We start from the raw sequence: 24,154 nt of genomic DNA on the forward strand, positions 1-24,154 counted from the left end.
CCGATGAGATTTGAAGAACTAAAAATATTTAGTTAATAGATTATTTTATAACTAGCAGGTAACACGTGCTTCGCAAGGGTCTTTTTTAAACTTGAAAAACTGAAAACTTGACGTAATGAAATCTAGAAGAATTAAAAATAGGCCTATAAGAATCCTTGGTTGATTAAGAATTTATATGCAGCATTTCAAGTAAATCAGTCCAGTAGTTCAGACGTGATGATGCGTCAGACATAATTTTCCTATCATTTACACGTGTATACGTGTTTAAGCCAGTTCTTTCATTCATTATAGTATAGAAGATGATAGATGGATGGATGATCATTGTTATTTTACTAAAAGATAGAATAAGTTGAGTAGTTTCCCTTTCAGAGGGAGTTTTGACAACCCAAAAAACTCATTTTTCATTTAAAGATATAACGAAAAGGTGCATAGGACCTTATTTTTTTGCTCAGCTTGCCAAAATACCACTCATTCCAATATTAAAAATTTCGACTGACTGTAGTGTACAGTGAGTCAGTCATTCTATCAGGGCTCGAATAATTTTGAAATTTTAATTAAATAAAAATGGAAAAGAATAATTTCTTTATGTAAATTTCAACACCTTTATTCAAAGGCATATTAACTGCATGCGTTTTCATACTGCCGATACAGCATTGATGGAACTCTAGACGTTTATTTAGAACTTTGTCTCAAAAAACTGTTCTAGCTGAAAAATTAATAATCCATGCCACGTTTAGGCCTAAACATTGCATCAGGAAAACGAAGTTTCAAAACTATGTTTTTTCTAAACAGATGTTTTTGAGATAATTTCTTTGATGCAGCTGTTTCACATTCACCATATTATTATTATACAGAGTTTGTGAAAATGAAAATATTTTTAATTATCAAAACAATACTATTATTATATTTATAATAAAAATAAATTATCATTATTATTAAAAATATTTATCAATTATCAAAACAATATTATTGAGGTTAAGTGGTATCAGGTAGAAAGCAATAATAGAAACAGATGTTCCTTTTTTAATTTTGACCATATGATTTGATGATTTCTTTATGAAAACGTATGTATCATTATGAAATTTGAACATCAATTCTGAAAAATCTAGAAGGAGAATTGAATTTTGGGCTTCCAGGTGCACGAACGAGATTGATATTTTTAGAATCTATGTGCAAAATTTGGAGATCTAAATCACTCCCGTTTTTCCGGTATGCAATCCACAAGTTGACATGTTTTGATGCGAACACACGAACACCACAATCCTACTCTCTCTTATTATATAGAAGAAGATGTACAAGAGTTCCTTTCAAACCAAGACTAAGTTTGAGTTACTTAGGCCCGGTTGCACAACAACCGGTTAAATTTTAACCGTGATTAATTACACGAGAACCAATCAGAGAAGGCGTTTTGAAAAGACGGCTTCTCTGATTGGTTCTCGTGGAATTAATCACGTTTAAAATTTAACCGGCTGTTGTGCAACCAGGCCCAAGTGTTGAATTATGTAAACTTAGTTTTGATTATTTTAAATTATTGACCTGACTTGATTCCATGACTGGGTCCTTGGGACTTCAGTCAAGAAAAAAACTTATCTCTAGAAACAAAAAAGCTCTAGCATGTCCAGAATTTCATTTTTCTGATAAAGTTTGTAGAGTGAAAATTTGACAATATCTTATGTCTCTTCTATTATTTTTCTGCTTGAAATGTCTCGCTCAACATTGAAAGTATAGACAGTATAGTTTTGAACCAGTTATACAGTGGTATACCTTCTCAATTATCCGACCTTTTTGATTCAGCTCGATCAGGCTCTTGTGTCTGGTTTCTAGGATAATTTGCCCTAGAAACATTGAGGGAACGTCAGTTAAAATACAACTACAATTAAGGCTGTGCAAAGGCTAAAAACAAACTTTCTACTCGTGATATTTCTCAAAGTTTTTCGATTTGTATATCATTAAGCTATTAAAATGAAAAAGTTTTCTCAGGAAAACATTTTTTTTCTATCATTACTTTTTGAGATATATGAGCGCCTGAAGTTTGAATAATTTTTGGGACAGAACATTTCAAATTCGGTAAGATATAAATCCATGAGATTTATAGGATGGATTCTTCATGGTACAGTTGATCTAGTAAAACAAAAATTTTCTGGAAATATCCATTTCTAAGATAGTTATTCAATTTACTAAAAATAACCAAAAATACTTTTAGTTGAATTATTTTTGGTAAATTGAATAACTTTTTCAAAAATTGATATTGTTGGAAAATTTTTGTTTTACCAGATCAACAATACCATGAAGAATCCATCCTATAAATCTCATGGATTTATATCTTACCGAATTTGAAATGTTCTGTCCCAAAAATTCAAACTTCAGGCGCTCATATCTCAGAAAAATGTTTTCCTGAGAAAAAGTTTTCATTTTGATAGCTTAATGATATACAAATCGAAAAACTTTGAAAAATATCATGAGTAAAATAGTTATTTGTATATCTAGAGTGAAAAGTACGACTTTTTCTCCCTGTGGGGAAAAGTTTGAAGTCTGAGGCGAAGCCGAGGGCAGCAATTTTCCTGAGGGAGAAATAGTTATTTGTGCAACTAGTGCGCAAAGTGACAGTTTGCTGCACCGAAAGAAACGTTTACGCCCGAGCCGTAGGCGAGGGCGGAATGGTTTCTTGAGTGCAGCAGAGGAACTTTGCGCACGTATTTCACATTAAGTTTTTCCTACAGTTACCATTGAATATGAAAAGTGGGTAATTATGGGTAAAATTGCCTGAGATGCATCAAATGTTTTTCTGTGTAATTTTATTATTGATAAAAACCTTAATTTATTGTCAAATTGAATAAAAATGTTGTCCTGGGTTATAATATCTAATACTAATAATTAGCGCGTTGTGCTTCGTTGCACCTCTGCTCACTATAGCAGCCCACTCACTGTTACCAACTTCATTTTGATTTTGCTGCACTGTTGCTCCATATAACCTACTAACTATTTTACATTGTCATGTTGAAAATCTGGAGTGCAGAAAAATTTTTCCCGCACTAGAGCGGAAAAGTGATTCTTTGCGTTCTGTAATCAGTGCAGCAATGGCCACTTTTCAACGTAACTGTAGGAAAAAGTATTTTTCGCTCATGATGTACACAACATTTTTCCTCCATCTACATTTTTTTATAGAAACTGCAAATAAAATCATTCTAATAACTTACGTATTGGTGACAATGATTCCTAACAACATAACCTAAATCTAAAACCTAAAAACCGGTCGTCTGATTGGCACTGCCGATTGCGCTATCTATCGGCAAAAGTTGTAACAATTATATCAGCTGAGCAGCTACCAAAAATGGCTGACTCCAGATCACGCGGTTCAGATTTGAATTGCAGATCAAAATATTTGTTGGCTGGTATTTTGAATGGAATAAAATATTTTAAAAATTGTATAAATTTTTATCGTCTACTAATATTAAGAATATAATAATTATCATACAAATATATATTTCATATATATATTGAATTCAGTTGACTCAATGACAGACACCTCTATTATGCTTTCTCATCTGAGCTTAGACCTTCTAACCTATTACAATGTAAGTTTCAAAATAGAGATGCTCCCCATGTTATTTAAATGGAGTCACTTTTACTCCCTAGGGAGTTTTTCTGTTTTTTACTACCGAGAGCGAAAAAGTGACACTTTAGTATTAGGTTTCAGGGAGTAAAGTAAGTACTTTAGACAGTAGGTGGAGGAAAAGTTTATTTTTAGCCTTTGCACACCCTTTTAACGGCCGGCAGATTCGTCCGATACAACGGCCGAACGGATCGGTTGAATACAGTTCCAGTGGACGGTTACCCTAATCAGCTTGAAATTTGGAACATAAACTAACTATACCATGGGTTTATCTTCTTGTGCTACCTTTCTTTAATTATATCATGCACTTATTGTAATTTGTATAAATTGAATTGTGTTTGTTGTTTATTCAGCAAATCACAGGTGCTTTCTGCGAATGCGACAACTTCTCGTGTGACCGTCACAACGGAGTGCTGTGTTCGGGACCCGAGCAGGGCACCTGCGAATGTGGGACATGTGTCTGCAAGCCAGGATGGACTCACGGCTCCATAGGGCAAGCGTGCGACTGCAGCACAAGCAGTGACATGTGTATGGCGCCTGGAGGCAACGGTAACCACTCTTTGTATCTTTTTCAATCACTTTTTTTATTTACAATAATAACATTGGATAAAATAATAAGATAGTCATTGTGCTATTTTTCTTCCAAATGTATAGTTAGTCCATAATGTATAAAGTCCAAGATAAGGTTAGAATTTCATGTGTACAATTTTTATAAAATTTTAGTCCAAAATGAACATTAAAACTAACTATTAATTAAATATATTAAATAAATTCAATTAAATATTAAATAAATTAATATATTAATTATAAATAATTATATTAATTAATTATAAATATTAAATTAAATTAATTAAATATACTAACTATAAATTTTGAATTTAGATGGCTAGAATTAATAAATTGATTAGAAATATTCCACTCAATTACCATTTGTAACGAATATTGAGTTATTTGAGAAAATTTGGAACTATTCAAGAAACACAAACTGTATCATTTGTAGTCATTTCCGGTCACTTCTGTATCATTTCTGGTCACTTCTGTATAATTTCTATAGTCAGGTCCACGTTATAATGGCAGTGTTTGATTAGCAATGGTATTGATATCCTTGTCTATCATTCAACAAAGCGGATAGTGCTATCTCTTTCTCGCTTCGCTCTGTTGCCAGATCGTCTTTTAACAATGTAGAACTAACAGTTAATTAACTAAATATTTCATCTTATATTATGAACACTCATTATGAAATTATTGAAAAATATAATTTCTTGCATCAATAAATCTGTATCAGCTACCGTCTATAGAAGACATTGACAAGACAGTGAGGATTGGCAACGTTGTTCTCCTATCCTTCTCTACTGCAATTATAACGTGGACCTCACTATAGACCAATATTTTCCATTTATCAATAATGTTTCAATAGTGGGTTAGATTTCTGTCAAACCGATTTGCTTCAAGCTGGTATTGTTGATAATATGATAAACTATTACACATTGAATGAAAACTTTAAGTACATACCATGACTGCAGTAACATGTTTAGTCTAACCTAACCTGCCCTACCGTACTTGTGATGTAATGTAATGTTACTTTTTGTATAGTTGAGAAGTTTATATTGTGGTAATTATTCATATTAAATAAAAATACTAAGAGATTGTCAAAAACCGCAGATTTATTGATACTTAGAAAGACCGGAGAAACTACTAAGATACTTTCTGAGACACTTAGAAAAATCTTTCTTAACATCTCAAGGTGCGTACAGATTTACGCGCCGCAAACATGAGCAATTCACTTTTAATCAGCTGATGCCAAGCTTTTTATACCTGTATCTTACCGTTTCTGTAAAAATACAGATATAATCAGCTGATTAAAAGTGAATTGCCCATGTTCGCAGTGCGTATATCTGTACGCACCTTTAGAAAAAGATGTTTCTAAGACACTTTGAAAGATCAGAGATTGACAATGGTCTAACAACCGAATCCGGTCTTTTCAAGTATCAAATAAATCTGTGGTTTTTGACAATTTCTTAGTATTCTTATTTAATAATGTAATGTTATGTTATTATTATATTTTATTAGTAATAATTTATGTAATGTAATATATTTGACTAATTTGTGTGATTTTGTTTGAAGGCGAAGTTTGTTCTGGAAGAGGACAGTGCGAGTGTGGACAGTGCAAGTGTAACAAAGAGGAAGAAACTGGAAGAACTTACACCGGACAGTTCTGTGAGAGATGCACTGTAAGTAGATTAATCATAAATATAAATTACAAACTAGTCTTGTTTTATATAAAATATTATAAGAAGGGTGGGAAGGGTACTAGTGATTTCCTATAGTTGGGTAAAATTTTATTGTCAGCTAGCCAAACAGCACAAAACAGTTGAAATGTCATATGGATTGTAACATTAAGTGCTGGTTGCACAAAATCTGGTTAAATTTTAACCGTGATTAACTTTACGAGAACCAACGAGAGCCTATAAGAAAATGCCTTCTCTGATTGGTTCTCGTAAAGTTTGTAACAAAATTAAATTCTATAATAGTTATCTACTTATTTTAGTAATTTGAATGATTATAATCGAATTTTGCCTGTTTATGATTCATAAAAGATTAATTATTTTTTGTATTTTGGTTTGCAAGTTGGCAGACCTGCTGTTGTACAGCTGGCCATAGTTACGCTGTATTCACAACTGAGTGCTTCGTCCCTCACTCATTCATTGGATTTTGGCCTTGTCTGACTTGAAATGGTTTCCTCATGTTTATCATATTTGTTTTGAGGAATATATTATGATTTTCTTGACTCTATCAAATATCGAATTTTCTTTAACCTAATTTCATTCATTGATGTTGAGCTGCTGACATGGTCCTCGGACTCTGGGGCTCATTGCATACTTTCTATTGTTTGCAAATAGTTTATTATTAAACTTCTTGTAACAAGTTAATCACGGTTACAATTCAACCGGCTTTTGTGCCCAAGTCATTTTATAATAAAGTGAGGTCCATGTTATAATGACAGTGGGAAAAGATGGGAAAACAGCGTTGCAGATTCTCTGTCTTGTCACTGCCTTCCATAGAACATAGCTGATACCGGTATATCTGATGTAATATTTACTATTAATTCTTGTTAAAAATAATCAATTATATTTTATTTGTTAAGAGAATATATTCTTCAATTATTTAATAACAGATTTTCATAATTGAGATTAAATATTTTCTAAAGGTGCGTACAGATATACGCGCCGCGAACATGAGCAATTCACTTTTAATCAGCTGATTATATCTATTTTTACAGAAACGGTAAGATACAGTTGTAAAAAGCTTGGCATCTGCTGATTAAAAGAGAATTGCTCATGTTCGCGGCGCGTAAATCTGTACGCACCTTTAAACAAACTCACAAACGAACGACTTGAGATAGTCATCAGTCAGAACTCGCTACGTTCTATCAATCAGATGTTTTGTGAGTTTATTTCTTTCTGTGATGAAACTTTCAAACAATCCTTACGTACTTCCTAAACAAACATCTTATTTGTTTCCATATTGACTTATGGAATTTCATTTTTCATCCCAATTTGAACTAGTTTTGAAATTTACCCTGTCTTCAGAGAAATATTGTGGAACTCTCCATGATGAGGTGAAAAAGTCATTATACAAATATTGTCAAATCCACAAAAATAGGTTATTTAAAACCAGACTCGAGTTTGGTTTGCCAAGTATGGCTTTGAATTCAAGTTTATATATTACTCTGATTAAATAGATTTTACGACTCACACTGGCGCACAAGGAATCTTCCTTTTGCCGGTGTTTTTGCCTCACCTACTGTACTCATCATGCATGTGAGCATAAATTACATCTTAATTTCATAATTATTATTTATAATATCATGGATAAGGATATCACTTTTTTGTAATTAAATAAATTAATATTTTCTTAATTTTTATGTATATATTTTAGGTAAGTGCAGTAGCATATAGGTACTCTATTTATATTTTGGCAAATAAATAAATTTCATTCAAAAATTAAAAAATATTTCGTTTCCAATCATTTTATGATTTAGTTGTTTTGTCATTGTGTTGATTAAATAAAATGTATATATATGCTTATTTTTGTGGATTTGACAATATATGTGTAAACTTGGTAATATTTGGTAATCAATTTTCATTTATTTATTTATTCATGGAGATAACAGGTAAAAAACCAATTTTGCCTTCTCCACACTATACAATAATTTCCAACATAATACAATTTTCAATAAAAAGAAGATAGAAAATATGAGAAAATAATAAATTATAAAAATAGCTAATTATAAAATTATGAGAATGAAATAAGACGAAAAATAGAAGAAATATACAGTCGTATATAGAATAATAAAAATACATTAACTGAATTCAATAAGAAAAAATGTACACATACCTCAGTAAACTATAATCATTAATAGTATATAGACAAGAGGAAAAAAGTGTCTGTGTAATGTACTACCACTAGCCTTTATGAGGATAATTGAATAAAAGAAATGCAAGCGCAAATCACGAAATGATGGACCACATACTACAACACTAAATCATATGAAATCCTTCGGAATTTGGAAGGGGAGAACCAGAAGATGTCCAAGTGCTCTGAATAAGTATTGAAAATTCTTTGAGCTCTACTTAAAGGAAAGTTATAATGTCGCACCGTTCTGGAGCGAGAAATATGAAATGAAAATCCAGAACTTCGAGCAATGGTATTTTTATATAATATGTTAATTTTAGAAAGCAGGTAGGAAGAATCAATTTTATTATTTAACAGATTGTACAGAAAAACAAGTAATTTAACATCACGTCTTACTTTCAGTGATTTAATATTGAACATACTTCTGAGGGAGTTGGTTGGGTAATCAAAGGGACAGAAAACCCTGTGCTTTTTATAATGCATACATCTCAAAAAATTGTTTTGCAAGCTTCCTAGAAGGTGAATCTGTTCATCATTATTTTTTTCACCTGAACTAGATTTTAATTCGATTTTTTCTATTTTAACCAGATTTTCTTGATTGAGCTTTTAAAAATTTTTCTTGTTTTATTTTCTAGACTTGCCCTGGGCGTTGTATGGAACTGAGAGATTGTGTAATGTGCAGAGCTTACAAGACTGGACCACTGTCTGAAGAGGAATGTGCAGCTAACTGTACTCATTTCGAGCTTATACTAGTCGACGAAGTCAAGTGTAAGTGTTATACTATAGTGAGCCAACACATATTATTATTATTATAGCGGGGTATCATAATTAGGATCAAAATAATTTTTAGGATTTTGTTAAATTTGGTATCTGTATGTATTTGTTGTAAATTACTCGGAATGCAAATCATTGGCATTCAATTCAATTTATTTTACACACACACACACATACAAGTTTGATACAGAGAATAGCAAAAAGAATACATAAAAAAAAGTATACATACAAAAAGAAAGTGGTGCCAAAAAAAGGGTGGAAGATTGAAAGGTTTTTCTATCCATGTACTAGGAAAACCTTCAGTCCTTGAGAAGGTGAAAGAGGTATCAGGAGAAGTAAATAGACGGTAGATATGGAAGGATGGGATGAGGGAAGAATAATAAGAGAGAGGATGGAAAAAAGAAACCGATAGGACCAGGTGTTAAAAAAAAATTTGAAGGACTAGATGAATTACAAAGGATTGCAGAACAGAATAAGCAAGCACACAAGTCAGAAGAGTAAACTTTGTGAAACATCTCATAGATAGAAGAAGTAATTTCATTTGATCCAGGTGTTAATATCCTGTTTTAGTTTTTTTCGCACATTCAATATACTGTTCGGGGATTGTATTAATGATTTTACTGTATTCAGAGGAAGTATTATTATTACTATGCTGATATTGTTATTGTTGTATGATACGTTTCTATTCCTGTTTCTAATATGTTTGTTTTTTTTTCAGTGGACGAAGAGAAAGACGAAAGTATTTGTGTATTTGATGATGAAGACGACTGTCGGTTTGAGTTTGTGTATTGGTACAACCGCACCAGTATTGTGGTCGAGGCCCAGAAGGAGCGCCAATGTCCGCCCCAAGTCTTCATTCTAGGTAAGCACCTTGAAAATAGTAGAGTCAATTATTATCCGCAATGTAGGTGTATCTCTGTTCAAGTTGGTAGCACTGTTAATTTGCGTTAATGATGCATTCTTTGCTTATTTGTGCTTATATCTAGACTGGCTCAGGGTGGCCACCTACCGGGAAAACCGGGAGAACCTTGAATTCCTCATGATTTTACTAACCGGGAAAAATACCTTGAATTCCTCATTAATTTTTCATAAATTTCAATTCATTTAGTAATGAAATGTACAGTAACAATAAACTCAAATAAAAAAAAAAAAAACACTATTATGGCTAGCAAAAATGATGGACAATGCTTTTGAGCCTACCTAACCTAACAAATATCTAAAACCATCGGCTATGGTACTGTACATATATTGTATACATGGCTTCATCAGTAAAAAAGTATGACTCAGAATACATCATAAGGTGCGTACAGATTCACGCTCCGCGAACATGAGCAATTCACTTTCAATCAGCTGATGCCAATCTTTTTATATCTGTATCTTACCGTTTCTGTAAAAATACATATATAATCAGCTGATTAAAAGTGAATTGCTGATGTTCGCGGCGCGTATATCTGTACGGACCTATAAATGTTCAAATGTATTGATAATTTTGACACTGTAGTCTATTTTTGTGGGAATTTTTTTTTCTAACTACTCATTGAATTTTGAAAAAGGACCCTTCAAAAAGCACTCTACACTTATGAGTAGTTAAAAGAACATTCTAATTCCTCCCAAAAATATACTGTGGTGTCAAAAATTATAAATATATTTGGAAATTCAAATACGCTATTCGCGATTCTTCATGGAAGATCAAGGTGAAGATTTCCATAATAAATTCTTTACGAATGTATCTTGTTCCTCAAATACTCTACCTAGAAAATTAAAATTTTACTCAGGAAAACCGGGAATTACTCATTTATTTTTTATTTTAAAATGGGTGGCCACCCTGTTGGTTTCAAACTGCTATTTTTATTCCATCATCACTGACATAATTTTCAGTTAATTTTTAGTTTTCAGCTGTAAATAACAAATAGTGAGTAGGTTTTTGATTTTGTATTACAATTTTTTAAATAAGTGCAATATTTCTAAAGTATTTAATTTATTGTGATACATTCTGTGATTGATTTATAGTATAAAATCAACCTTCAAAATTTTAAATCATCATTCCTGGACCGAAAATCAAGTAACGAAGTGTGTGATAACATAACCTTATCTTTTGGACAATATTAACATTTTATCAAAATTTTTGGAGAGGCTCAGCCTAGTTTTTCCTCTAATGCCATAATTGTATTATGATTATAGTATTTCATACAATAAATGAATAAATAAAAAAAAAAAAAATTATGCCCGCCCCACTAGTCATTTGCACCAACGTTCAGTGAACCGTCGATTTCCGAGGTTGGAAGGTGTATCAGGTGAAATTCATCAAAACTTTCAGTGCTATACGGGAATAGTGTTTTACCATAACAGAGTGTCTATGAATGAAATTCAATAAATTTTGTCCACTCTCCTACCACGGGAAACGGTTGGCTCACTAATCGTTATACTCTTATTTGGTGCAAATGAATAGTGTAGCTGCCATAATTAACAACATGCCAGTGATGATTGAATTGAAATAGCTATTTGAAACTAGCTAGATGTAAGCACAAATCAACAAAAAATACATCATCAATGCAAATCAACATAAATGAAAATACACCTAATTGCGGATAATAATTGACTTACTCTCGTAGTTTAAATAAATAAATATGTTTATTTTCTCCAAAAAAAAAAAAATGAAAACTACTACATCGATTACAGAAAATATTAGATAGTTTACAATTCAAACAATAGTTCGTTTCAGTAATTTCATATAGTTTATACAACAGTTTTATAAAGCCGTGTCCACATGTTCGACAAACATGTTTGTTGTAAAAGTTTGGGCAAATTTTATTATGTTTGACAAACAATGTTTGCCCGTGGCCAGTGTGGACGCGTCACCAAACAAAATATTTGTAAGTGAGGAGAACAGGTTTTATGTTTTACAGCTGTCAACACTGAAAATGTTTGGAAAAACAGTAATTTTTTGTTTGACAAACAATGATTGTCCAAACTTTTTAAAATGTTTGTCCCTGAGCTCCTCAACAAACATGTTTGCCGAACATGTATGTCGAACATACATAATTTATAGGGCTTCATAGGGGTCTTTAAAGCACGATTCAGATGTAGAGTTTAGACACAAGCGAGTCAGTGTAGCGAGCGAACGAGTGTCTTAGACATCTCACGAGTGCTTTAAAGACCATATAAAACTGTTGTATACACTATTTTATCTACGACACTCCAACAAAGTACAGTACGGTATCAGATTCCTGACTTGTTTGGTTAGAAATCAACTAACTGGCCTATATTATGGAAAATGATTAGCTTTAATGTATCTTTCCATAAGCAACAGGTGCTCTTTTGTATCTTCTCAAAAGCAACGTGTTGCATCCGAGAAGATACACAAGAAGCTTTTTGGAGTTATAGTGAGGTCCACGTTATAATGGCAGTGGAGAAAGATAGGAGACAAACGTTGCCGAATTTCTGTCTTGTCAATGCCTTCTGTAGACGGTAGCTGATAAGAGGTTTATTGATGTAATATTAACTGTTCATTCTCGTTTAAAATAATCAATTATATTTTATTAAGCAAGAAATTATATTTTGATAATTAATTGACCGAAGCGAAGCTGAGGAGGTCTTAGTTTCAACTCGATCGGCTTTCGTCTGTTTGTTTGTTTTTTTGTTTGTTTTTTTGTTTGTTTGTTTGTACCGCAGTTATTGTCCGATTTGGATGAAATTTGGTATGCAAGTTCTTTGAAACAAGGCGCAGAAGCGTATGTGTAACGATTTTTGATAAAACCTCTGGTTTTTTTGTAATATTTAAAAAACCAAACTAACCTCAATCCAGAACGGATGTGTCTTTGAAGATACAGCGATTCATTGCCATACTTTACGAGTCGGTTAGATCGTGGTCTGTCATTCTGTGTGACCCAGGTTCGATTCTCGTTCCTGCCAGATTTTTTTTTTGCAGATAATACTAATATTGTTTTATCTTATTCTAATAATATATCATTATAAAATAATTATTATGATGAGATAGAATAATTAAATTGAATCATTCTATTATTATTATTATTATTAAATTGATTTAACAAATTAATTGGATAAATTATTTTAAAAAAATCTTTATTGTATTGGAGTCCAATATTCTGCAGTTGTAGGTATAAAGGTAATTTTTTTTCCGTTTTGTGTAGTTGAGAAGTTGATATTGTGGTACCTAATTATTAACATTAAATTAAAAAGACCAAGAAATTGTCAAAAAACCACAGATTTATTAATACTTGGAAATACTAGTTTCGGTAAAATTTACACCATTGTCAATCTCTGATAAACTCTGATAATGACCGAAACCGGTCTTTCTGAGTATCAATAAATCTGTGGTTTTTTGACAATTTCTTAGTCTATTTCATTTAAAAGGTATGTATTTGATATAAAAGTACTCCTTGATAAGTCCGGTGTCCCTGGAAACAGTGTCTCTAGCACTTTCAATGGAGAAAGTAATAGATGACAATCATGGCTAAATCTTCACAATATAGGCTACTGTACTTACTGTACTGGTCCTTTTCATCAAATTGAAAGTTGTATTCATGAGCGAGGTCTACTGTTCGCAGAACTACTAGTTATTAATTCTACATTGTTGAAAGATGATCTGGCAACAGAGCAAAGCGAGAAAGAGATAGCGCTATCCGCTTTGTTGAATTATAGACAAGGATAGCTAAACCATTGCTAATTAAACACTGCAATTATAACGTGGACCTCACTATAGCTTTAAGCAGGCTTGTCGGCTATAAGCAGGATGCTCTATATGCAGCATTACAGCCATCACGGCTTGAACACATAACCTATAAATTATTCATCAGATTCAATGTCATTGGAAACTGAATTTAATTCTTCAGGGCAGTTGATTTCCACGTTTCAAAGTAATTCAAAAATTAGAGCGAGAAAACTATTTGAAACATTTTCATGATAATTTTGGAAGAAATATTTTGAATTTGGGACGACTCAATACTTCATCCAATGAAATTTATTCCAAGAATATTATGTTTCAACAGAAGACGTAATGTGTTCTAGAAAGACTGCATGAATGAAAAGGCTGTATACAAATTAAGAATCAAATTTTACTAGTTACTGACCGAGCGAAGTGATGTCTATGTTTATATGTTTAATGTTTATATGTTGCGCATTTACGGCGAAACGCGTTAATAGATTTTCATGAAATTTGACAGGTATGTTCCTTTTTAAATTGCGCGTCGACGTATATACAAGGTTTTTGGAAATTTTGCATATCAAGGATAATATAAAAGGAAAAAGTAGCCTCCTTCAAACGCCAATATCACCGTAAAAATCACACTATAGAATTATTCATCATAAATCAGCTGTCTAGTGGACTATAAAACTAGTAGTTCTGTGAACAGTAGACCTCACGTAGTATTCTTATCCACAAGTACCTGATTGAAACTATAGACCTTATGGAAATACAGCAATAGACTGGCTTCCCCACACATCTGAAATGAAAAATTTCCAAAAACCTTGTATATACGTCGACGCGCAATTAAAAAAGGAACATACCTGTCAAATTTCATTAAAATCTATTACCGCGTTTCGCCGTAAATGCGCAACATATAAACATTTAAACATTAAGAGAAATGCCAAACCGTCGACTTGAATCTTAGACCTCACTTCGCTCGGTCAACTACCCGTTCAAAAACATACACCATCTTGAAAATGTATCTTTCCATCAACGTTGTAGACAGTTGCAGCCAGACCTGATAACAGCGCTCACACTCAACCGCGATGACACATTACGTTAGGATAGGACAGAAAGCTCTATGCTTATTTAGGATTTTTTCTAGACATTTTAAATTGATAAATCATTTATTAATTTTTGAGAAAACTTAACAGGTCAATGTAACTTACTGAGCGCGAGGTCTACTGTTCACAGAACTACTAGTTCCAATAGAAAATATAATCATTTCATTAAATTCTCTGAAAAAAGCATATTTTTTCTTTTACAGGAATTGTGCTGGGTGTGATAGGAGCTATAGTTCTTATAGGATTGGCACTGCTACTCTTATGGAAGCTTTTGACTACCATTCATGACAGGAGAGAATTCGCCAAATTCGAAAAGGAAAGAACACTTGCTAAATGGGATACGGTGAGTGATAATTCTTCTTTTTTCCACTTCTTCTTCTTCTTCTTCCATCTTTGCCACTTCCTCCTCCTCCTCCTACTCTCCATTCTCATCCTTTTCCTCCTCCTTCTAATACGCCTTCTACTCCTCTACTTATTCTTCTTCTCCTTCAGCTTATCCTCCTCTTTCCTTTACTCCTTCGTCTTCTCCTACTCTCTTCCTCACATTTATTATAAACTATAAATAATAGTTATTTGTATATCTAGAGTGAAAAGTGCTGTTTTTTCTCCCTGAGGGAAAAGTTTGAAGCCCGATGCGAAGCCGAGGGCAACAATTTTCCTGTGGGAGAAAAAACACTTTTCACTCGTGATATACACAACATTTTTCCTCCACCTACATTTTTATAATTTTAGTATACAAACATATATCTCATATGTTGATCAAATCTGGTTGAGGTATTGAATTTAGTTGGCTCAATGACTGACCACTCTGTATGCCTCCTTATCTGAGCTTGGACCTTCTTACCTACTAGTAGTTCTGTGAACAGTAGACCTCGCGCAGATATAACGACGTCCCAAACCATAAGCACATCCACACTGATACACTAACTATTTATTTGATCAGATCATGCTTACACAAGATTTAATTATCATATAACGCTTTCCGGAATTTAGCGCGAGAAAACCAGAAGACATCTAGGCGCCCAGACGAGCTGTTATAAGTTCTTTGCATCCTATTTAATAGTGCATGAAAATTGCATTCAATGAGGCATGCAATTTATAGTCTACACAGCTGCTAATTTTTTACCAAGTTACATTGAGATATTGAATTGCATGCGTCATGGCATGCAATTTATAGTCAACTCGACAGCTGATTTATGATGAATAATTCTATAGTCTGATTTTCACTCTAATATTGACGTATGAAGGAGGCTCCTTTTTCCTTTTATATTATCCTTGAAATGCAAAATTTCCAAAAACCTTTTATATACGTCGACGCGCAATTTAAAAAGGAACATACCTGTCAAATTTAATGAAAATCTATTATCGCGTTTCGCCGTAAATGCGCAACATATAAACATATAAACATATAAACATATAAACATATAAACATATAAACATATAAACATATAAACATATAACATATAAACATATAACATATAAACATATAAACATATAACATATAAACATATAAACATATAACATATAAACATATAAACATATAACATATAAACATATAAACATATAAACTATAAACATATAAACATATAAACATATAAACATAAACATATAAACATATAAACATATAAACTATAAACATATAAACATTTAAACATTCAAACATTTAAACATTCAAACATTTAAACATTAAGAGAAATGCCAAACCGTCGACTTGAATCTTAGACCTCACTTCGCTCGGTCAATTACAATGTAAGTTTTCAAAATAGAGATGCTTCCCATGTTATTTAAATGGAGTCACTTTTCCTCCCTAGGGAGTTTTTCTGTTTTCTATTACCGAGAGCGAAAAAACGACACTCTAGTATTATGTTTCAGGGAGTAAAGTAAGTACTTCAGACAGTAGGTGGAGGAAAAAGTAATTCATGTATCTATCTTTCTTCTTTTTCAGTTTCTCCCTCTTGAACCTCTCCTCCTTCTTCTCCTTTCTTTCTTCTTCTTTCTCTATAATTTGTTTACAAAATTGCTATTGTTTTGTTGTATATTGCCTTTTCTCATTGTATTTTTGAGTGTTGTGAATAAATTGAAATGTAAACATTATTCCTTCCTTCTTCTTTCAATTCTTCATTTTTGTCTTCTTATACTTTTTATTTTGCTTAGATTCCACTCCTGTTTCTCTCTACCTTCAATTATCTACTAATCCTCCTTCTCCTCCTCTTCCTTCTCCTTCACCTTGTATCATCTTCAAATTCTTCTCTTTCATCTTCTACTCATCCTTCTCCTACATTCACTCCTTCTCATCCTCCTTCTTCTCCTTTTTCCCCTCCATCTCTATCCCGGTCGTGTGTTGACGGGAAGGATATCATTCTATATCCTTTTCAGAGAATCGTCAATTATTTATTGAAACACCGCCGATCTATAAAGTTACATCACAATTCTATATTATTGTTATTCTAATTGCATTCAACCTTTACTGTCGTCGATTAATTTTATATACTTTGTAAAATTCGTTGAATAATTAGCAATACCGTCATTTGAAGTAAATTAGTGTATAAGCCAGTAAATATTGTAACACACATGAATAAAGAATTTATTATCTATTCATTTATAATTTACAATCAACTTAAGGACAAAGAAACAGACTACAGTCCAAAACTTCTTTTCATCCCAATTCCATAAATAAATTGTCCAAATAAAGGTTATGTGCGACTTTCCAATTCTTCACTAATTTCCACATTGAAACAAAACACAAACACTTGAAACAATTATTAATTTTGAATTTAGAAAGATTAAGATCCAAATTGATAACAGAATTCCTTCTAGTAAGTACTCAAAACTGTAAAATAAATATCAATTTGAAAGATTTTGTTAAACCGAAAATTAAATGAAATCAAACTCTAATCAAATCTTCTATCATTTTCCATTTCTTCTTATCGTAATTTTTCTCATCTTCTTTCTTCTTCTCTTTTCCTACTTCTCTTTTGTGCTAAATGTAGCTCTATCCTTTATATTTGTTTTGAAATAATCCTTTTTTTTTGTTTTTTTTCCAGGGTGAAAATCCAATCTACAAGCAGGCCACTTCTACGTTCAAGAATCCAACTTATGCTGGGAAGTAAAATTTGCAAAAATAATCAGTTTCAAGCCGGATATTGTAGTATTTCTCCAATTTTTAACTCAGGAATTGAACACTGGTTAACGATACTTTTCACAAATTTTGAGCTTGAAACCCTGATATTCAAACTCTGAAACTTGAATATTGTATACAATACAAGTTTTCAAATCTTGAGTTTAAATTTCAAAAGTTAAAACTCGGAAATTTGAATTAATGTGAACGTTGGTAGTTCGCGAATTTTCTCTTTGATGTCAATATTTTGAAATCGAATAAAGTTTAACGATCTTTAGTTTTAAAATCTTGATTTTTAAATTCAAAACTCTGAAATTCAGCTTGAGGTTAACTATATAAGAAAATATTAATATTGTTCCTAATGTATTGTCCGTTTATGCACTATTATCATTATTCTACATCATATTAGATAGAATTTTAAAAATACGTAGGTAACCCTGAATACATACATTCAAGTAGATAAAATTTATTATTTAATATTATTAAGTACAAAAATGTCAATGACAGCTGGAAACCATATATTATGAAATCATATTGATCGATACATTCAAATCAAATTGAAAACAATACAATGTAGACTTGAATCATAAAAATAATACACAAGCAAGAAATACATAATAAGATATGAATAACACATAAACTCAAAAATAACTTGTTTTCTCTGTGACAAAGCCAATAAATTCAATTCAGTTTGAAGCATATCTTATCTGTGAACAAAATTTTATACAATTTTTAATGAGTTTAGAAGATATAGAAAAACAAATAACTATTAATTATAATTATTGAAATTACATTAACTTGTTATGAAAAAAATATTTTGATTTATTGATAAATATTCAATATAGTGCCATGTTATTATATTATCTTCTTCACAATATATTATTTACTGTAGAGAAATATGTAAATTCAATATATTTTTCAATATTTCAATGAAAAATTAATTATTACTCCTAATATTTGATTGATTTTTTAATCTTCATTGATAATAATATTCTGCATAAACGGGCAAAAAACAAAAACTGTGGTGAACATCAACATTAAAAAAAAAAATTGATTTGAAAATGAATTAATTAACCTGCCTTGTTAAGAAAAACATTTGACTGCCGTCTTATATGTATATAATCGTTGAATATTACATAATATTTATTAGGTGTAGAATACTAAGACTTGGTTTTAACGTAGAAATGTTAAGATTCATGAATCTAAACAATCTGTATTGTTTATTTCACGAATTGAAAAATATTTTGTTCAAATTCATGAATTTGACGGATTAAAATTGAAATTACACGATTTTTAATGATGAATTTTTCATGAATTTTAACAAACATTGTGTGAGTCTTTTAATTAGTTTTAACTAAGTGTATGGTCCGGTTGCACAAAAGCTGGTTAAATTCTAACAGTGATCAATTTCACGAGAACTAATCAGATACGGTTTTTTTCTGATAAGTCGGCTTCTCTGATTGGTTCTCGTGGAATTAATCACGATTAAAATTTAACCGGATTTTGTGCAACCGGCAATCAATGTTTGAAATGAATATTTATAACACTTATAGATCAGATAATGCTTCATGAAAAATATTTATCAAAATACTAGAATGCAAAAGTGGATTATATAAAAAATATATTTAGAAATACATTTATGGTAGCTTATTAACTCAACGTAGGTGTTTTGAAACTTTATTTTAAATCCTAACAATTTACTCTATCAAACACAAACTTTATTGAATTTTAAAACTATATTTTTTTTTAAATTTAATTATTTTGAATTTTGATATTGTCAACATCAAAAGTGTTCATGTGTTTTGATTTAACTTTGGTTTATTTTTTTATTTTTGACATAATGTAACTTGATTTCTTGAAACAAATTTGACACAAAATTCCAACTTTTACTTGAAATTTTTGATTCAATTTTGTGATTTTTCTATTGGTATTCAATGTGGTAGCTTGTTCAGTTAATAATTTTATAATACAAAGATTATATTATAATTAGATAATTTTATTTCCACAGTTTCATTGAAAACAGTCATAAATCTGGTGCCTTATTGATAAAATAATAATGCCTTAAAAAGCTATCTACTTACCAAATATTTGATAAAATTTTAGAAATGTTGCAAAATCGGCAAAATTATTTTTACAAGAACTTACTATAGTTATTTAAAGTGTTGCTATTATTACTGGCTGCTTTTTCTAGAAATAGGGGAATTCAGCTTTTTTGGAAAACCTATATTTTTGAATACATTATATTTCAAAAAAAAAATTCATTTTATTAATATTTTGCAACTTATGTTACTGTCTTTATCTTGAAATAATTTTTATCCATATTTTGAATCATCAAATAAATACCTATAATTTTATTGTCATAGATCATTTATGAGCAACGTCAAATTTTCAAGTTGTGCTACAATCTAAAATGAAGTCGTATATTATCTAACAATATTACTGTTTTTATCTGTTTTATCATCTTGTAATTTTTAGTTTGTTATCGATAATATTATATTGGTGTGGAATATCCAATGCTTCAATCAAGATAACTTTAATTTAAAAATCAAATTTAATTTGAAATTTTTTTCACTTATATTCAGAAATATTTTTAAAATATTGAAACCTAAATTAAATATTATTCAAAACATAAACTAATGGAAGTTGAACTTATATCACAGCATGTATTGATTCTTACATTTTATTATCGGTTTTTCGAAAGATTTCACAAAATTTATTATAAGTTTATTTTACAGTAGAACCTTGATAATCTGTCCCCTATAGGACTGAGGGCAAGGCCGGATCACCAGAAAGGACGGATAAGCGAAAAACTAATTTATTTAAATCAAAACTAGTTTAATAACTCAATATTATATCGTTACAAGTGGTAATTGAGTGGAATATTTCCAATTTATTGATTTATTTGAGCCATCTAAATTCAAAATTTATAGTTTCCATCTTTATTTTGGACTAAAATTTTATAGAAATTGTACATATGAACTTCTAACCTTATATTGGACTGTGTAACCACCTATGTATTTGCAAGAAAAATAGCTCAAGAACTAAATTATTATGTTATCTACCAATGTAAATAACATATGTGTCATTTGTATCGTAAATAGATAAATAAAATTGAGGCGCTTAACAACAAGGAAAAGAAGAAGTACAAGAACAGTAACAGAAAGATGGAGAAAAATAAGACAGAAGAGTAGAAGAAGAAGAAGAAGAAGAAGAAGAAGAAGAAGAAGAAGAAGAAGAAGAAGAAGAAGAAGAGAAGAAGAAGAAGAATATATATATATATATATATATATATATATATATAATATATATATATATATATATATATATATATAGACTTTATCTGTATTTTTACAGAACTGGTAAGTTATAGATATAAAAAGCTTGGCATCAGCTGATTAAAAGTGAATTGCTCATGTTCGTGGCGCGTATATCTGTACGCACCTTAACATTCTTCAATTACACACTCAATTTACAATTCAAAACACACAAGAATCATTTTTAAATTGAAAAAATACTTCTAAATTTGATTTAATCAATTACAAATATTCAGAGAACTCCAACTTTGAAAAACTATAAATTTTTGAAACCGAAAAAAACACATGATTGAGATGATGATGAAAAATTGGAATTACAAGAATAAGTAGAGAAAGCCTAGTGACCCGACGTAGTTATCTGGTCGGATTAGAAGGAGTCGGATTATCGATGGTCTACTGAAAAATGAATATTATTGTTGTTTGTTTCAATAATTAATTTTCGGTTGTGTGTTATGTTAATTTCTAGAATTATTTGTTAAAATAATATATGTATGTTATTTGGATCAATTTATTAATATTATTTTAATAGTTTGAGATGATTAAAAATTAGAATAATTATAATCATAGTTATCATATTTTAGGGTTAGAATAATGTAGATGTCAAGGTGCACTATAAGTCTAAATTCATGTGTATTCTAATCATAAAAAGTTAAGTAACGTATTAACGGATAATTGATAATGGGTTATATTTGAAAAAATTCAAATTTGAGTTCATTGTAAAGCACGGCAAATTTTGTAGTTTGTAAAAAACTGACATTTCTGAAGAGATAATCGATAATGTATAGTGATATCCACTTAAAGGTGTCAGTATTATTAGAATGGCAAGGATTAATTTTATCTGAAGGTAATGCTTAACAGGTAATTTCACTGGTGACACAATGAAAAATTTAAATTGAAAATAATTTCAAAATTAGCAAAGTTATTAAAAAAAAAGTAGTTTATTTAGGTGGTTTATCAAATTCAAACACTTTAGTCAATATTGGAAAAGAAGATTTTAATATGGATCTCGAGGATTTTTTATATTAGGAAAGAAATCAAAATATAGCCCATTAAAATTATTGACTAAAACCATTGTTTTTCATTAACTTATATTTTAGTTACTTCTCTAAATCTTTAAAGATTGAACGGATTGGTTTACTTACGGTATAAAAATTATTATATGAATAATTTGAAGCTTAACATAATAATTATTATTTGTTCTATAGCTGCTATTTTTGTATATATAGTTGTATTAATTTTCGTGTAAATGTTTTTATTTTCTAATTGTCTGTGACGAATATAACACTATACTATTAAATTAAATCAACTTTTCCCAGTTTATTTTTGAATTCATTAATCCAGGTACATTATTATCATCATCAATGATTACTTTCTGAAGAAAGTAAGAATAGGTAATGATAATATATAAAATTATTCATGTTTTCAATTATTATTGAGTTCCAAATCGAATAATTACTTTAATGAAAAGACAAGCGTGAGATTTACGTTATAAAGCTAGTAGATATGGCATGTTGACGATGTTCATACTTGCAACGCGTTCTATTTGTAGATAACATGATTCAACCCAGTATAATAGTTTATGATCTGATAATAATTGTACACATATTTAAATAGAATACGTGTATCAGCGAATGCATAATTTTACATAGGCCAATAAAATTGTTGAATGTACAGTTGTGATTAAGTTTACAAAATAATTAATAGTTCTGTGAATGAGACTAAATTGGACGAGTAGTTGAAGAACACTAGAGAAGTTCCATTGTTTGACTACAGATTTTGATCCTTTTTGTTTCTAAAATATATGTCTTTTCAAAACATATGAGATTCAGGAATTTGTGCTTTATTTTTTGAAAAAATGATAAATATATGAACTGGCGTCAAGTAAGTAATTGACCGAGCGAAGTGAGGGCTAAGATTTAAGTCGACGGTTTTGAATTTCTCTTTATGTTCATATTTATGTTGCGCATTTACAGCGAAACGCAGCAATAGATTTTCATGCAACTTGACAGGTATGTTCCTTTTTGAATTTCGCGTCGACGTATATATAGCTTTTTTGAAATTTTGCATTTTAAGGATAGATAGATAGATAGATAGATAGATAGGCTGCCTTTATTTTAACCTGGAGGGCGAAGTTAGGGCGCAGCCGGCCCTCTCTCCCACTTAACCCTCCTATACAATTCTAATGCATCTACATCAAAACATAATGAAATAATCTCTTAAATATAATAATAAGTAATATGATAGAAAAAAAAAATATATATATGTATATAATATAAATCAATAATTGAGAAAAAAAAAAACAAAAACAATTTCATTCAATTTAGTAGAATATATTTTAGACTGAAAGAAAATAAAAAAAAAAAAAGTTAGAAAATAGAGTTATAGGAAATTTTTTTTAATTTTTAAGCAAGAAACAAGAAAATTTCACGCAAACACACACCTTCCACACAAGCAAACACACCACGCATACACACCTCCTCATCCTATGCCCCGATCGCCCTCCCTCAGCCACGCCAAGACCTCCGCGCCGAACAGTGTCCGCCTCTCCACACTCCTCAAAGATGCGGGTAAGCTATTCCACAGTCTGCAAGCGGTCACACAGAACGACCTATTATATGTCACAGTGCGATGGATGGGAATGCTCAACAGGCTCGCACCATGCCTCGTATCTCTTCTGTTGATTCCTGCGAGGAATTGAAATTTCTGACTCAAGTAGAGAGGAGACCCAGTTGCCAGAACCTTGTGGAGGAGCATCAGCACATGATAAATTCTGCTGTCTCGAAGCTTCAAAATACCCATCTGAGTGATGTAAGGGCTTATGTGGACGTCCCTTTCAAGGCCAAAGACGAATCTCACGCAGTAGTTCTGAGCCCTTTGCAGTCTTTCAGAAAGAGTCACTGTCATGTCCTGTATGACCACATCTCCATAATGGAAATGCGGAAATATCAAGGTCTTCACAAGCATTATTCTCTCCCGTAAGGGGATAACAGCTCCAATTCTCTTCAGTGAGTGAATGCCTGCAAAGACCCTGTTGCAAGTCTTTGTCACTTGTTCAGTCCAGTCTAGATGTCTGTTAAATGTAAGTCCTAAGTTTGTAATGTTTTCACTATAATCCAGTCTATGAGAGTTAATTTCGATGAAAGGTCCATG

The 24,154-nt window shown here is 31.1% G+C and overlaps 2 protein-coding genes across 5 annotated transcripts in view; one reads left to right on the forward strand and one right to left on the reverse strand.

Moving 5' to 3' along the window:
* Positions 1-22,315, forward strand: part of LOC111048268 (integrin beta-PS) — a 92,833-nt gene extending 70,518 nt beyond the window's left edge. For 3 of the 4 annotated variants that reach the window (XM_022334142.2, XM_039440738.1, XM_039440737.1), the window contains exons 11-16: positions 3,967-4,162; positions 5,738-5,844; positions 8,665-8,797; positions 9,522-9,665; positions 14,776-14,915; positions 17,617-20,596. In XM_022334142.2, coding sequence (XP_022189834.2) covers positions 3,967-4,162; positions 5,738-5,844; positions 8,665-8,797; positions 9,522-9,665; positions 14,776-14,915; positions 17,617-17,682 — 786 coding nt within the window. In that variant the 3' untranslated portion in view covers positions 17,683-20,596. Of the gene's footprint in view, positions 1-3,966; positions 4,163-5,737; positions 5,845-8,664; positions 8,798-9,521; positions 9,666-14,775; positions 14,916-17,616 lie in introns of all 4 variants that reach the window. The other variant, XM_039440736.1, reaches the window with a different exon arrangement.
* Positions 1-24,154, reverse strand: part of LOC111058137 (sodium channel protein Nach) — a 475,868-nt gene that overhangs the window by 194,297 nt on the left and 257,417 nt on the right. The window lies entirely within an intron of this gene.

This window comes from Nilaparvata lugens, chromosome 14 (genome assembly GCF_014356525.2).
Source record: "Nilaparvata lugens isolate BPH chromosome 14, ASM1435652v1, whole genome shotgun sequence".
NCBI classification, from domain to species: Eukaryota; Metazoa; Arthropoda; class Insecta; order Hemiptera; family Delphacidae; genus Nilaparvata; species Nilaparvata lugens.